The sequence below is a fragment of the Hypomesus nipponensis genome, chromosome 8, assembly GCF_054491055.1.
Source record: "Hypomesus nipponensis isolate SF chromosome 8, ASM5449105v1, whole genome shotgun sequence".
Taxonomy (NCBI): domain Eukaryota; kingdom Metazoa; phylum Chordata; class Actinopteri; order Osmeriformes; family Osmeridae; genus Hypomesus; species Hypomesus nipponensis.
Window position 1 is genome coordinate 18,665,814 of NC_140368.1, and position 13,526 is coordinate 18,679,339.

Consider the following 13,526-nt stretch of genomic DNA (forward strand, 5'->3'; position numbering starts at 1 on the left):
GGAGACTCCAAGACCTTAGCGCGTTACTAGCTTCTCGTCATATCACGCAGTCGGGGCACACCTTATTAGCAGGGCAGACTATTTAAACAGGATATCACTGCACTCTGTGCGACACAGAATGCTCACTCACTACGTTTCCATCATGGTATCAATTTGAAAAAATACTATTTTTTGGGGAAACTGCTATTATCTTAATATATATGGCAGTGGATAAACCGAATCATTGGCCGAAAGCGTGTCATATCCCAGTACAATACGTGGCGCTGTTTTCATTACAACTAGTGGTGATACGGCCCTTTCCGCTTGACCTCTTCACCACTACCAACAACAACAACATTAACATTTTGAAAAAGACGGCGAACAGAAAGCAAAGTGAAGCTACGTCCCCCTACATTTCATGCATGATGACAGTAGGAAAACTGCGAATGCAAACGGCGCTATTGGCTCGCGTTGTTTGTTTGTTACTGCTGGGCCGGCTCCCGGCAGCGACAACTTATTGTGTCTTTTGACTTCCAGGTCACGACCTGGGAGGGAGGGAAGAGGGAGGGCGGTGGGATTTCAAGTATGCAAAAAGACGCATAGACCGGGGGGGTATTCGTCGTAGCTCGCTAAGCAGTTTAGCGAGCTAACTTTCAGGCTAAGATAAAACACGCCCCTCTTTTTGGTTCGTGGAAGCAAGTTTAGATAAATCACCATAGTAACATATCAATTAGCACTAACCTGCTCGAGAGCAGGCTAACGTAAGTGTAGCTGGATAAGCTTGCCACACCCCCGGAAAATAATTGGCAGCTCCCTTTTTGAGAGACCCAGCTGACCAAGGAGCTATATAGTTCGATTAGCTTTCCATACCGATAGAGTTTTTCGCGATCGCCAATCCTTTATTTCACACGGATTAGTTCTTGTTTGAGCGATATCGATTCAGCCGACAAGGACTCATTTATTTGCAAGACCTTCTCGGGCCGTAGGCCTACATTGCAAATATCACAAGCCGCAGCAAGCTATGCTTTATGAGCTTATGCTGCTGTGTGAATATGTAACACTATGTTTTAAGAAATGTCTAATCCGTTGTGCCTGTGCTTTATTTGTTTCACTGTGGGAGAGTGGGAAACGTCATATCGATTCCTTTTTATGTCTTGACGTGAGGAAGTTGACAATAAAGCTACTTGAAACTTTTACTGTGCTTTAGACTCTCTGCATAGCCTTGAGGTTTTTCGCGTCAGGTAGGCTACATTTTTATACAGTATAGGCGATGCAGAAAACATTGTCAAAGCCGGAGCATGCGTTGCTGTAAGAAAAGTGTAGGCCTACTTGGCGCTTAACCAGCTGGCATGTCCCAGTCAATGAAATCAAAGACGGATTTACACATAGGCCTACATGCATATACATATAGGGTGATATCAGGTAAAATGGGCCATCATCTGTGTCCCTCACAAACACACCTACACGTGTGTTGGAGTGTGTGTGAGTGTGTGTGTGTGTAAGGGTGTGTGTGTGTGTGTGTGTCACACCATGACAGTTAGTATGGCGAACGAGAAGGAAGCGAGAGGAGAGGAGAGAGGGAGAAGGAAAGGGAGAGAGAAGAGAGGATGGACCAGAGAGGAAAAGATACAAAGATAAAACAGGGATGGAAAGGAAGGCCAAACAATTACAATCTGTGGAAAGAGGAGAGGATGAAGGGGGCCTTAGATGAATACATGGAGGGAGAGAAGAAAGGAATTACAGTGAGTGTGCACCTCTTATCAAGAGCATGGGGTGTGCCGCGATCCACACTGCAAAGACGCATCAGTGGAAAGTTGACTGGCAGTGAACATGTGTCAGGGCGGAAGCCCTACCTTCCACAGGAGGCGGAAAGGGAGCTTGCTGCCACCCTCAACACATTGGCGCAGAGGGGGTTTCCCTTCACAAAACGTGATGTCCAGCAAGTGGCCTTTGATTTTGCAGCCAAGAACACCATATCTGGTTTCTTCAAGACAGCAGGGAGGGCCGGATATTACTGGTTTAAGAACTTTCTAAAGCACAACCCAGAGCTTGGGATGCACAAGCCAGAGGTCCTGTCTGCAGCACGGGCTGCTGGACTCAACAAAGAGGTGGTTAGCCAGTGGTTTAACCAGTATGAGAGCCTTTTGGTCGAGCTGGGTATTGAGGGCCCACCGTCACATATATATGGAACTGTGACGAGTCTGGGCTTTTTTTAAATTATGGCACATATGAATATGTTTGTTTAATGCAGTTCAAATGTTATGTGGCTGTATAAGCAACTGTGTTTTAAAATTAAAATTGATGATAAATTACAATATCCCTTTGCAGTTTCACTGGCCCATTTTATCTGAACAGCTGGTCCATTTTACCTGAAACTGCTTGTGCAAAAAAAGTTGGCACAGCTGATGTTTCAAGAACTGTAGGGCCTAAATAATTATATTTTATTACATCATTTCAACAAAAAAATCAAAAACAGTCATAAGTAATCATAAAAACACATGGAAAAGGTATAGCCTATGGTATTGTATTGTTGTCCCAAAGATTAACCAAAAAGTGTCCCATTTTACCTGATATCACCCTACATATATCCTCATAAGTGTCTATGAATTCGTATCAATTAGATACTCTTTGGCCTTGTTTTTATACTTATTCTGAAAGAGTTGATATCATTATTTTCGCTAGCAAGATCTCAATCGATGATTAATTTCCATTAAGCCTACTGCCAGCAGGCACACAGAAATGTGATCTGATTGATTGGGGTAATAAGGCACTAAAGATGAGCCTATACATTTGACCAAAATACGCATTTAGTTTATCGGCAATTTTTTTTGCCAAGATGCCTGTCTTGCTCTGGCAGCGGTGGCGGTGTTTGACTTAGCCATGATAATATGCTTATTGTCTTCGTAGAGACTCATTTTAATAGTTTGCTCAGATGGCGAGAATATCACCGCTCTAACTTTCGTCTTTTCCGCCATCATACCGTTAGAAAATCACGGTTTTGGTGATCGACCTTTCCTGCCTTTTGAAGTAGGACGTGCTCGTGCACTTGCCCTGATAAGTTTAGCCTGATTGAAATTAACCACATGATTTGGATGCGGATCAGCCGTCGACGAACCGATATTTGCGGTTCTCAGTTAGCTCGCTAATGTTAACGGGCTAAAGGAACAAATGATTAACTTAGCTTCAACCCTTACGACGAACGGGCCCCAGTTCATTGCCCAATTCACCGTTTACAAGCATGCAATGTCCGAATTGTCAACCGACTCAGAGTTATCTCGGGGTGTCAATCGGATTGTAGTCGGACCGCAATTATTAGAACAAAGGTGTTTACAAGCAAGGGATGTAATTCTATTTCAGTCCAAATAAGCCAGTAATTCGAATCCATGTAACCACGGTGACTGTTTCAATCTGCTGTATCCGCCTCCCCGGCCTCCACCCTTGGTTCTGTGTTCCTTTTGTAGGGAGTAGAAATGGCTGCCTAGGTAGGCTCTCCTGCCAAAGTAAATTCCTTGTCTGTGCAAACTTTCATGGCGAATAAACACCCATTCTGATTCTGAACCCTCCATTGCTGCCTGCAACTATATTTATTAGCGACCGATCCGGGGATCTCAGCTAGGATTGAGGCCTGCCTCACAGACATCTCCGCCTGGATGACCCGAGCACCACCTCCAGCTGAACCTCGCCAAAACAGAACCTCATCATCCCGGCTAAACCCTCCATCTTCCACAATCTCTCAATCACCCTGGGATCTGCGACGGTGACCCCTTCATCCTTTGCCAGGAACCTTTGGTTTACCATGGATGACGAGCTCTCCCTCCCGGCCCACATTGCTGCAGTCTCCCGGTCGTATAGATTCACCCTCTAAAACATCCGGAAGATCAGGAGATACCTGTCTGAGCACTCCACCCAGCTGCTAGTCCAAGCACTTGTCCTCTCCAAGTTGGACTACTGCAACTGGCTGCTCGCCGGTCTCCCAGCATGTGCAACCCGCCCTCTTCAGAGGATTCAGAACGCAGCGGCCCGCTTGGTCTACAATCTACCCAGACTCTCCCATGTTACCCCGCTCCTCATCTCTCTCCACTGGCTACCCATCACGGCCCGTATCAGATTCAAGACCCTGGTACTGACCTTCCGAGCAGTGAACGGGACTGCACCCGACTACACCAAGTTTCTCCTGCAGCCTTACACCCCCACCCGCCACCTACGGTCTTCTTCAGACAACCGCCTGGTGGTCCAACCGCTCAAGACCGCTCGGTCCCAACACAAGCTCTTCTCCTGTCTTGCCCCCCAGTGGTGGAATCAACTCCCCACCTCCATCAGAGACATTGACTGTTTCTCCACCTTCAAGAAACGGCTCAAGACGCACTTGTTCTGGGAGCACAACGGTACTTAGGAATGGTTTGCTTGACCCAATGTTAGTTTCCTCAAGGATCACAATGACTCTTGCTTAGAGACTTGTTGCTCTTGTGGTTAGTGGTAACTAATTTTTGTACTCGCTGTGATATATTGTTTTATTGTTGCTTGTTTTTCTACAGGTACACTCGCACTTATTCATGTTCATGTTGTTTAATTAAAACTTGCTTAACTACATGCTCTTATGGTTCTTCCCTTTGGTACTTATTTTGGTTGTTCACAATATGTGCTTCATGTTTTGGCTATCTTGTTTTTGGGGCTATCTTGTTGTTATTATGAGTGACCTATGTACTTTGTAAAGCTCTCTCTTGGAAGTCGCTTTGGACTTAAAGCGTAATGAATAAATGTAAATGTAAATCAGGATTCAGGCCACTGTTAGGCATCCATCACAATGTGCCTATTGTGAACTGATACAGTGATTGGTCCACCATTCTGTCCAATGTTACATAACAAATTAAACTTCATCTTTAGGTTATTAGCTTTAATGCAGATTTTAGATTAATTTTAGCCGTCAATCACTCCTTGTCACTGTGCTCCGTTGTCTTAAATTGGTTAGTGTAGCACGAAAGTGCAATACACAAAAACATTTCCAAAGCATAACCGTTCAACCATGTTGCAACACAAACATCTTACTAAACAGATTCTCTTTTCTCAGAACTAACTGTTCTTTCTAAAGTCTGAGTTCGAATAGTGTCCTTCTGTCTAAGTCTCTCCTACTGGTCCAAATTCTTCAAAACACAAAGAAAAACAAACAAAACTTACAACAAAGTCACACTACAAATTAATGTTAGGCAATGCCTAGGAATACATTGTAGCCTATAGGAATACATCCAGTAATAACAACATTGAATATAACTTGCATGCATTTTCTAAAAATTGAATGTATAAACTCACAAAAAATAATAATGATATGACCCAGATGGTTTGACCTTGTAGTCTTGCAAAGCCTTTTCATGGCTTTTAATCTGAGGGTGATAAATTAGTAATGCCTACAGTCCTTGTTTTCTAGGAAAGAGGCCTCCTACTGGGGAAAAGAGACATGTCTGCCAGACTTTGGTGCTTGGCGATGGAAGGGCTAGAGACGACAAAGTCTCAAAGTCAAGGGTGGGCAGGAATCCCCTGAATAGGCAGTTACATAAAACCCTCGGCACCCTGATGGACCAAAGAAAGAATGAGCAACGACCTGCTGGCCATCTGACAGATGTGGAAAGACTATCCAAAGGTCAAACATGTCAGACTTTCATTAAGTCAATGACAAGAAAGGTTCTTCTGTGAATAATTTGATTAGAATTATTAGAACTTCTAGAATTTTTTGACAATAAATAATAAAAAACGGTTCCTGTTACGGAACATCTCTGTTCTAATAATGTTATGTTTCACTACTCAAAATATGTTCTTTGAACAAAATTTTTTTTTACACAAACATTAAAATATATAGGTTATTTGCCTTTAGTATACAATTAAAATTAGTAAACTTATCATCAAGGGCCTGCCTTTGTGACAGTGTTCCAGCAAAATCCGTAAAATGCTGCTTCTTTTCACAACTGCTTTTACAACTGAAAAACCCAATACATTTTGCACTGTGGTGCTCATCAAAGCTTACGCTACCACACCGTAAAAGCAAATTGAAAAACAACAAAACAAACCTCTGCCCAGCCTACCCGAAGCCACACTGCTGCACCAAGGCTAACCCCCATGACCTGACCCAGATATTAACCTGGGCCTCCAGATGTGAATGCACGATGAGATTACTCCACCACTGCATCCAGCTCCACATGCTTTTCTAATGAGGCATCCCAAAATGACCCTGGAGTCTGACATGTCTGTCTGATTCTCTTACACTGCAATACAAATTGCAAAAAAGTCTAGCCACTTTGGCCACTTTGTGAATACAAAAGTTTTTTTTACAGTTATCGCAGACATTTTGTTGACATATCAAGTCTCAACAAATATAAAATCTCTCTCTCATATATATATATATATATATATATATATATATATATATATATATATATATATATATATATATATATATATATATATATACAATAGTTATTACACTCATAGATGAAATGTATTTGACATGTAATATCCTGGTCATAGGTTGAGACAATGTTGGTATTTATATTTCACCTCAACCCTATTATCAATCCCTAATGGAATAGCAGCTTTAGAGCTTGCAAGGTGAATAATCATTCAAACATTTTTCAAGTGAAATTTCAGAAAAACAAGTAAAGTTGTTAAGATGGGCTACTAGAAAGTAACAAGATAATATAATTAAGGAAGGTCATGTTATTGAAGTTCAAATTAGGCAGACTACCTGTGCAAATCTACACAGACCCCTCTGCCATAACCGCCTGTTACATTGCAATAAGTCAAATATTTTACCATTTGTCAAAGCTAAATATATTATTTACACCCACAGTCCCATAACTTTCAATTGCTCATCATATCTATAATCCCTGTCAAGGCCTAATCTTATACTGAATTACTCTGATATGAAAGAATTTAACTATTTCTCTGCAACAATGTAGCTATTGTTGCATTGCATTCTTATGGTAGCTCAAATTTTCGATTTGTGTTCTATGCAAGTTGGAAAGTTCACTACAAAATCACTCAATGCATGACAGTCATTGATGACGATTGATGGTATATAAACGGTGTGGGCCACAAGTAAGGCAAGTTTTATCGGCCAGGCTAAGTAGCTAGAATTTGCAAGAGACCAAGAAGGGACAAAAATAAGCTTAATGTTGTGACCTACTGTACCATTTTGATCCGATGTTACGAGGCACAAAGGAGTACCAAGATAACTCCTTTTGCATCTGACTCTCGTTCGCCATGAAAATGTTCGGTGGATTTTCACATATTTTCGGGGATTTTCTTACAGTCTGTCTTTTTTAGCCGTGCTAAGCATTCAGATACACAAAAATGCAGAGGCTGCTTTTGCAGAAGGAATTGGTGATTGGAGCTCTGGGATCATATGGGTTTTTTGTCAGACGTTTTAAAGGGACATGGTACTGTAATAAGTGGAGTTTCCAACATCACAAATGGTATGTTTGCTGATCTTTTAACTGGATACAATTTAAAAGATTTTCGGGAAGCGAAGAGAATCGGCACAAATGGCAGAATGCGCGCCTTCCTCAGCTGTGCGCTGACTGCGGTTCTGGACGAGGACATTTGTGTGGCCTTGGGCTCAAGCACTATTGAATGACACATCAATAATCTTTTTTAATATTCTGATTAACAGAAGTCTCGCAAATAATTGTCTCCCAAATTTCCAAAACTATTTCATCAACTGTTTCTTCTTCGAGTTCGTGGGGGAATTCATTCTCCTGTGGCCAATATTTGATCATCACGAACCCCACATTTACATAACACACCACCACACAAGTAACTATTATCGAGTATTCCGCCTAACACACTTTGCCCTGATTGTTCTTGCATTTCAAACTGCCAGCAGCGTTAATTAAGGTGACAGTCTAGGTAAATTGTTTAAGAGGAGGCCCCTTTACAATTCAGGATTAACTAGCAGTTCACGCACCAGAACGGCTTGATGCCGGGTTTCTAACAGACGTCAGTTAATTCTGACCTTGTTTAATAATTGAATGCATTTGTTTGACCCCATCTTTTTGATAGAGTGGCTTAGAGGACTTAAATTATGGGTCGTACAAACGTAAGACAACAAACGTCTTACTTCTAACTGCATGAGCTGTTGATAACATGATTGTTGCCGCCGATAACCTACTCAGGACTGTAGATAGGGCCCCGCCTGCTAAATACAACATGAGGGGGAAAACTGCAAAAAAGGTCAACTTATTGAAGATGAACCCCCTCCCTTTCACTAGACTGTCTGCCCGCTGCGTGTTCATTAACTGCATCATTACTGTACGTTTATACAATGACTGTGTCTTCAAAAATATCCACAATATTTCCCTCTGACATATTAAGAGACTGTCTCTTTAATGTCTAAAGATAAAAATGAACCATTTTAAGGTAGGCTACATACGCAATTCTAGGGGGGGAAAGCAGATGGCGCAAAAGGCGTAGGCTATTCTGGAGTTGCCGATTTTGCTTTTATGTTAATAAACAATGCCATCATTAGTTAAAAATGTTTATATGAAAAAGTACTCAAAGATTCAAAAGACAAAGGCTTTTTATTCCCTTAAGATGTTGAAAACAATTAAACAATTTCATTGACAGAATACATCATTATTACATTCTTAATACAATCAGATATATTAGTCTTAAACAATGCAGCACTGACAAAAGAATAATAGTTTTAAAGAAATGGGAGCATGACATAAAATCTACTAAAAGTAATTTCCCTTTTGTAGAAAAACCTTTTGAACGGTGCAGTGTAAGGTATTTATCCACATTATACATGATGCTGTGATAACCAATAGTTCAAAACCCACAGGTAAATCAAACACTTATAAGAACTTGCTCGACATCATAGTAGTTTGTAATGTTACATTTAGTTTGTTCAATGTATAAAACCAAGATGAACTCATTAAAATCCAGTCAAATTACAATTTGGAATAACTCACAATTATTATTATTTTTTATAACTTAGCCCCCTATATGAAGTAAGTATAATATAGTACAACATAAGACATTTAATATAGTTTGTTTTAATTTGCAAAGGAGAACCTCTACAAGGCAATACAGGTTAAATGATTACATGAAAACAAACAGAAAAACTGTGGACAGTCTGGAGGGACAGACAACTCAGCTGTACCTACTGCTGTGACTATCACGTCCATGTCTGGATGAGCTGTGACTGGAGGAGCAAGAAGACCTATGGGAAGGAAATTAATAGAAGAGAAAAAGTGCTCAGTGTATCATTCAGTTTAGAAGAAAGGATTCACCAGAGTTCAAAGCTAAAGATTTTACGAGAACAAAATGTAATTTTATATATACTGTGGCTTAACTCGAGGGCTTAACTATTTTTTAGTTTAGTTTTTTTTTTTGGGGGGGGGGCGTGTTGTCTTTATGAGGACTGTCCTCTTACCTGGAGTGGCGGTCTGAGCTTCTGTAGCTGGTACTCCGTCTATGACCTCGATATCTCCTGCTTGTGCTCCGGCTTCGGCTGCGACTGGAGTAGCTGTAGTTGGAGTCTGACCTGCATAACCACACACACGTAAAAAATCACCACAGTGATGTTGGCACTACAGAATTTTATTACACAAAGCAGCCAGGGCCGGATTAAGGCAATGGGCTTTAGGGGCTGCAGCCCTGGGCTTCGCGACCAGGGGGCCTCAGGTTGCCAGATGCCGAGTGGGTCATCAGCACGGCGCATAACATTAGAAACATTCAGAGTGAAAACCAAAATAACGTGGGAAAATGTCCGGTCAAAGAAAGCACGAGAGTGGGGCCAAAGTCCGCGATAGGACTGAGCTCAAATAGCTTCGGCGATTTTTTTAAGTACTAAATGGCTGTCAATTAAAAGGAGATGCAGTGTTTCGACAGACCCTCCAATCATCAAGCAGAAGCCCAGCGTCCAGGCTAGCCCACTCCTCCATTCACCCCCAGAGACCCTGAGCGTCCGTGGGCGGGACATAATCGCAGCATTTATCCAAAGACCGTATAGTTCTGAGTACTGAAAAAAACTGTTCAAAGCAGACCATTGAAGCTGGGCTTCAACAAGAAAATGCACTGTGACGCTACTGGACTGTATGAGAAGGAAATCAGTCAGTCGACCTGCTACGTAGCTGAATCTGAACAAACTCGTCTTTGAGATGAACGTGTTCTTAACGCATTTAAAATGTTAACAAAATAGTAAATATTTGACAACGGCGGCATCACTATTTCAACAGTGCAAGCGTAAGGTTCGGGTTTGGTGGAAAAAAATATCAAAGGTTTGGCCGAAACCGACTCCCGTCAAAAAGCCCAATATTCGGCCAAAACCAAATCATGTATTCGGTGCATCCCTAGTCAATAGAGCATGACATACTGCGCCAACTGGACTTTGAAGAGCTCATTGAGTTTGCATTGAGAATGAGCAAAAACGGGCCTTTTAATCACTGATGTGATGATGGTGATGGTGAGTCACATGTTTAAACTGACTGATGTGCGGCGGGGTGATACAGGGGCCTCATCCTGGTAATTAGCCCCAGGCCTCAAAATGTCTTAATCCGGCCCTGAAAGCAGCCATTTATTCCAACCAGTATGGTAAGAATGTTTAATGAGTATGTGCAGTGTTGACTGTACAGACAACATTGTTTTCATATTTTATTATGTTTTATTTGGTGACTGTAAATTTATTGTATATACCTGGACCTCCTATGCCGCCCGTACGAGCGACTCCTGGAATGGCTTCTACTGTATGTCCGACTGAAGGAACAAATGAGAAGAAATTACCAGCCACTCTACTGTAAATAATACAGAAAACCACCATTTGAATTTGACAGGAAGTTATAAGTTGCAGACATCCAACATAAACTTCTTGTATGTGTGACAGACAGTTTTACCTGGGGCCTGTACTACGAATCAAGATTTAACGTTAACGAGGCAACTTCAGGTTCAACCTAGGGTTTTCTATATCACGACGGTGGATCACTTGATACTGGGATAGATTGCCATGGTAACACATGCTGAACGCCTAACCTGGTCGGGAGCAGGTTAAGTAGTAGATCAGAGATCAACCGGTATAAAAGCCCCGCCCACTAACTCATTCTTGTGAGTCTCAGTGGAGCTTGGTGCGCGGATAGTGAGAGGTGCGCTCAGAAGAGCCAGAACATTTAGAGACCGACAACACCCTTTGGCATTCCCTGATGATTATTTTTATGAAAGATATAGATTCTCAGCAGAGGGTATTACTTCTCCTTGCCAACTTCTTGAGCCGTATGTTGCCAATGCGACACATCGAAGCCATGCACTCGCAGTCCCACAGACTGTATGCATAGCGTTGTGGTATTTCGCTACAGGTACTTTTATGTAGTGTCATGTTGATATGTTATCCCTATTCACTAGGGTGTCTCCTCTTAACCCCTTCTGTTGTCCTTGGGTTGCTTTGACCCATTTTCGAAGTATTTCCATATCAGAAATGTGGGTTTCGTTCAACCAAATCATTTCAATAATTTCCCCCACAAAAGACTCAAAAGGCACAACACATTTTTTGGGGGGACAAGACACAAAAAGGTATAAAAAGATCAAAACGTAAAAAAAGTTTGACAAATACATCCTCATGTGTTCTCCCTTTCCTAGGAACACAGAAAAATAATGTCAGTGTAACTAAGTTTAGTGTCATTCATTCAGTCATGTACTTTCTCTTCTCATATTCCAGTTTTTCCATCTCCAGCCTTGTTTTTTTTATTAAAAGCCTCTCATACTCTATATCAAGCCTCTTATACTCTATATCGAGCTCCAGGTTTCTTTTATACAGGGCCCTCACATTGTCTGCTCCAACCTGAAACAAATAAAGAACATTGTCCCTTTGCAAGGCAGACTTGGAGAAAGCTGAAGGTGTCCATTTGACTACTCTGTTTCACGGTTCATTGCTTATACCTCGTGTCTTTGTCTTGGCCTTGAAGTGGAGGCCCTTAGCCTGACGTTGCCATACTCATAATTCTAGTCAGAATATGAGTCTGAAACCGCTCAGTTGGGCTGTGAGTATGGGGCGTGTTTCAACCGAACTCGTAAAAAAAATGCCTCTTCGCTCAATTAGATAAACTTCCAACCAATCAGAGCAACGTAGTATGTTGTTTGTTGAAAACAAATTCAACCCAAGCTCTCTTTGGTGACGTGGTTGATTACGTTACTGTTGATCATCTGTCCATCATCATATAAAGCCCACCCTGACAATTTGATTGGTCCGAACAGCTCCTGTTCGGACATACTTTTCCCCCAACCAAGCTACCCCAGACCCAACTTCCCGACCAAATGTTTTTGTGGGCGGGGCTAAATTGGGCTGGCAATCAGGCTAGGAGTCCCTAGGCTCGGGGAGGAAGAAGTTCCTCTTCCTGCTGAGTTTAACACCATGGCAATGTAATCAATTGAGTCATATTTGAAATGAGCACTTTAAGGACTTGTGTGACATGTTCAGACCACCACCATTTGCAAGTCATTACAGACACTCCAATCACAGCCACACGTTCACACACTCTCATCATTTGTGTTGCAAGTGGTAAAAAAAAAGTGTACCCCAAAAATGACAGTTTCCTGATCATCTAGGACCTCCACTTGAGAAAGTAAATGGCATATTTTATCAGTATTCAGCAACCACATATGGCATACATACTGGCGCATGACTATTAGTTTCACTGTTACCTCTGTATGGCACAGTGGGACGACAGTGGGTGGTGGCAGCAACACCACTGTAATTCCTGTCACTGCAGAGGACAGTAATACATTGCTCCTATTCATAAATAATTGTTGAATGAACATGGTCACATAGATTACTTGAAACATACATATGCCTGGGTTTCCGAGCTGCCACCAGGGTCTGAAGAAATGCCCCTTTCCACTCCTTCCATCATGGTGCGACCCTGATAGCTGGAGGGCCAGCTCCTCAGCAGGAGTGAAGTCCTGTGGAGGAGGGCCCCCTCCAATTTTCTATTTTTCTTCCTGTTGGCTGCAAGCAATTTAATTGTTCTATAGGCCCTTTGTATACCAATATCCTACAAAAGGGACTGACTCAGGCAATTCAGCCTTGTACTTGTTGGCCTTAAAATATGTGCAAGTATTGCCTACTGCTACTTACCATTTTGAATTGTTTTTATATTTCTTTTTTATTTGCTCCCACGATCGTTTGCCACTGCCAGGGTTGCAACTTAAATAATACAGCAACAAAAGTTGAACGTTATGGAATGCACAAGTGTTATTATGGTCACATCTTGTGCCTGGGGCAGTGATATCTATAAGTCATGTATCTTACGCATTTACAGCGTCTGCCATTTTCTGCCACCTTGGCAGCAGTGACTTTGTTGATTTTTGCCTGTATTATATGTATGTATTCCTGATACGTTTGTATTACAATATTTCTTGCAGGAGGAGAAGACATAGTTTGTAAGATTATTGTCTGCTCCTCTTGCGTGAAATATGCATCTCTTGTTTTGTCCATGTTTGCGATTGGACATACAGTGCAAACACCACCCAGGGTATACACAAGTTATAAACAAGTTAAATTTAAGACT

At 41.7% G+C, this 13,526-nt stretch overlaps 2 protein-coding genes across 7 annotated transcripts in view; both read right to left on the minus strand.

The window, feature by feature from the left end:
- Nucleotides 1-7,487, minus strand: part of LOC146276205 (zinc finger and BTB domain-containing protein 47-like) — a 40,735-nt gene extending 33,248 nt beyond the window's left edge. Inside the window, exon 1 of one of the 2 annotated variants that reach the window (XR_014766357.1) lies at nt 7,159-7,486. Coding sequence is in view for 1 of the 2 variants with exons in the window: in XM_084703560.1 (XP_084559686.1) it covers nt 7,159-7,161 (3 nt within the window). In the remaining variant the exon portion in view is untranslated. Of the gene's footprint in view, nt 1-7,158 lie in introns of both variants that reach the window. The other variant, XM_084703560.1, reaches the window with a different exon arrangement.
- A 1,040-nt stretch (nt 7,488-8,527) lies between these two features.
- The window catches only part of nktr (natural killer cell triggering receptor), a 47,297-nt gene continuing 42,298 nt past the window's right edge, over nt 8,528-13,526 (minus strand). For 4 of the 5 annotated variants that reach the window (XM_084702617.1, XM_084702616.1, XM_084702619.1 and 1 more), the window contains 3 exons: nt 10,666-10,725; nt 9,404-9,514; nt 8,528-9,190 (listed from right to left, as the gene is read on the minus strand). In XM_084702617.1, coding sequence (XP_084558743.1) covers nt 9,121-9,190; nt 9,404-9,514; nt 10,666-10,725 — 241 coding nt within the window. In that variant the 3' untranslated portion in view covers nt 8,528-9,120. The remainder of the gene's footprint in view (nt 9,191-9,403; nt 9,515-10,665; nt 10,726-13,526) is intronic. The other variant, XM_084702618.1, reaches the window with a different exon arrangement.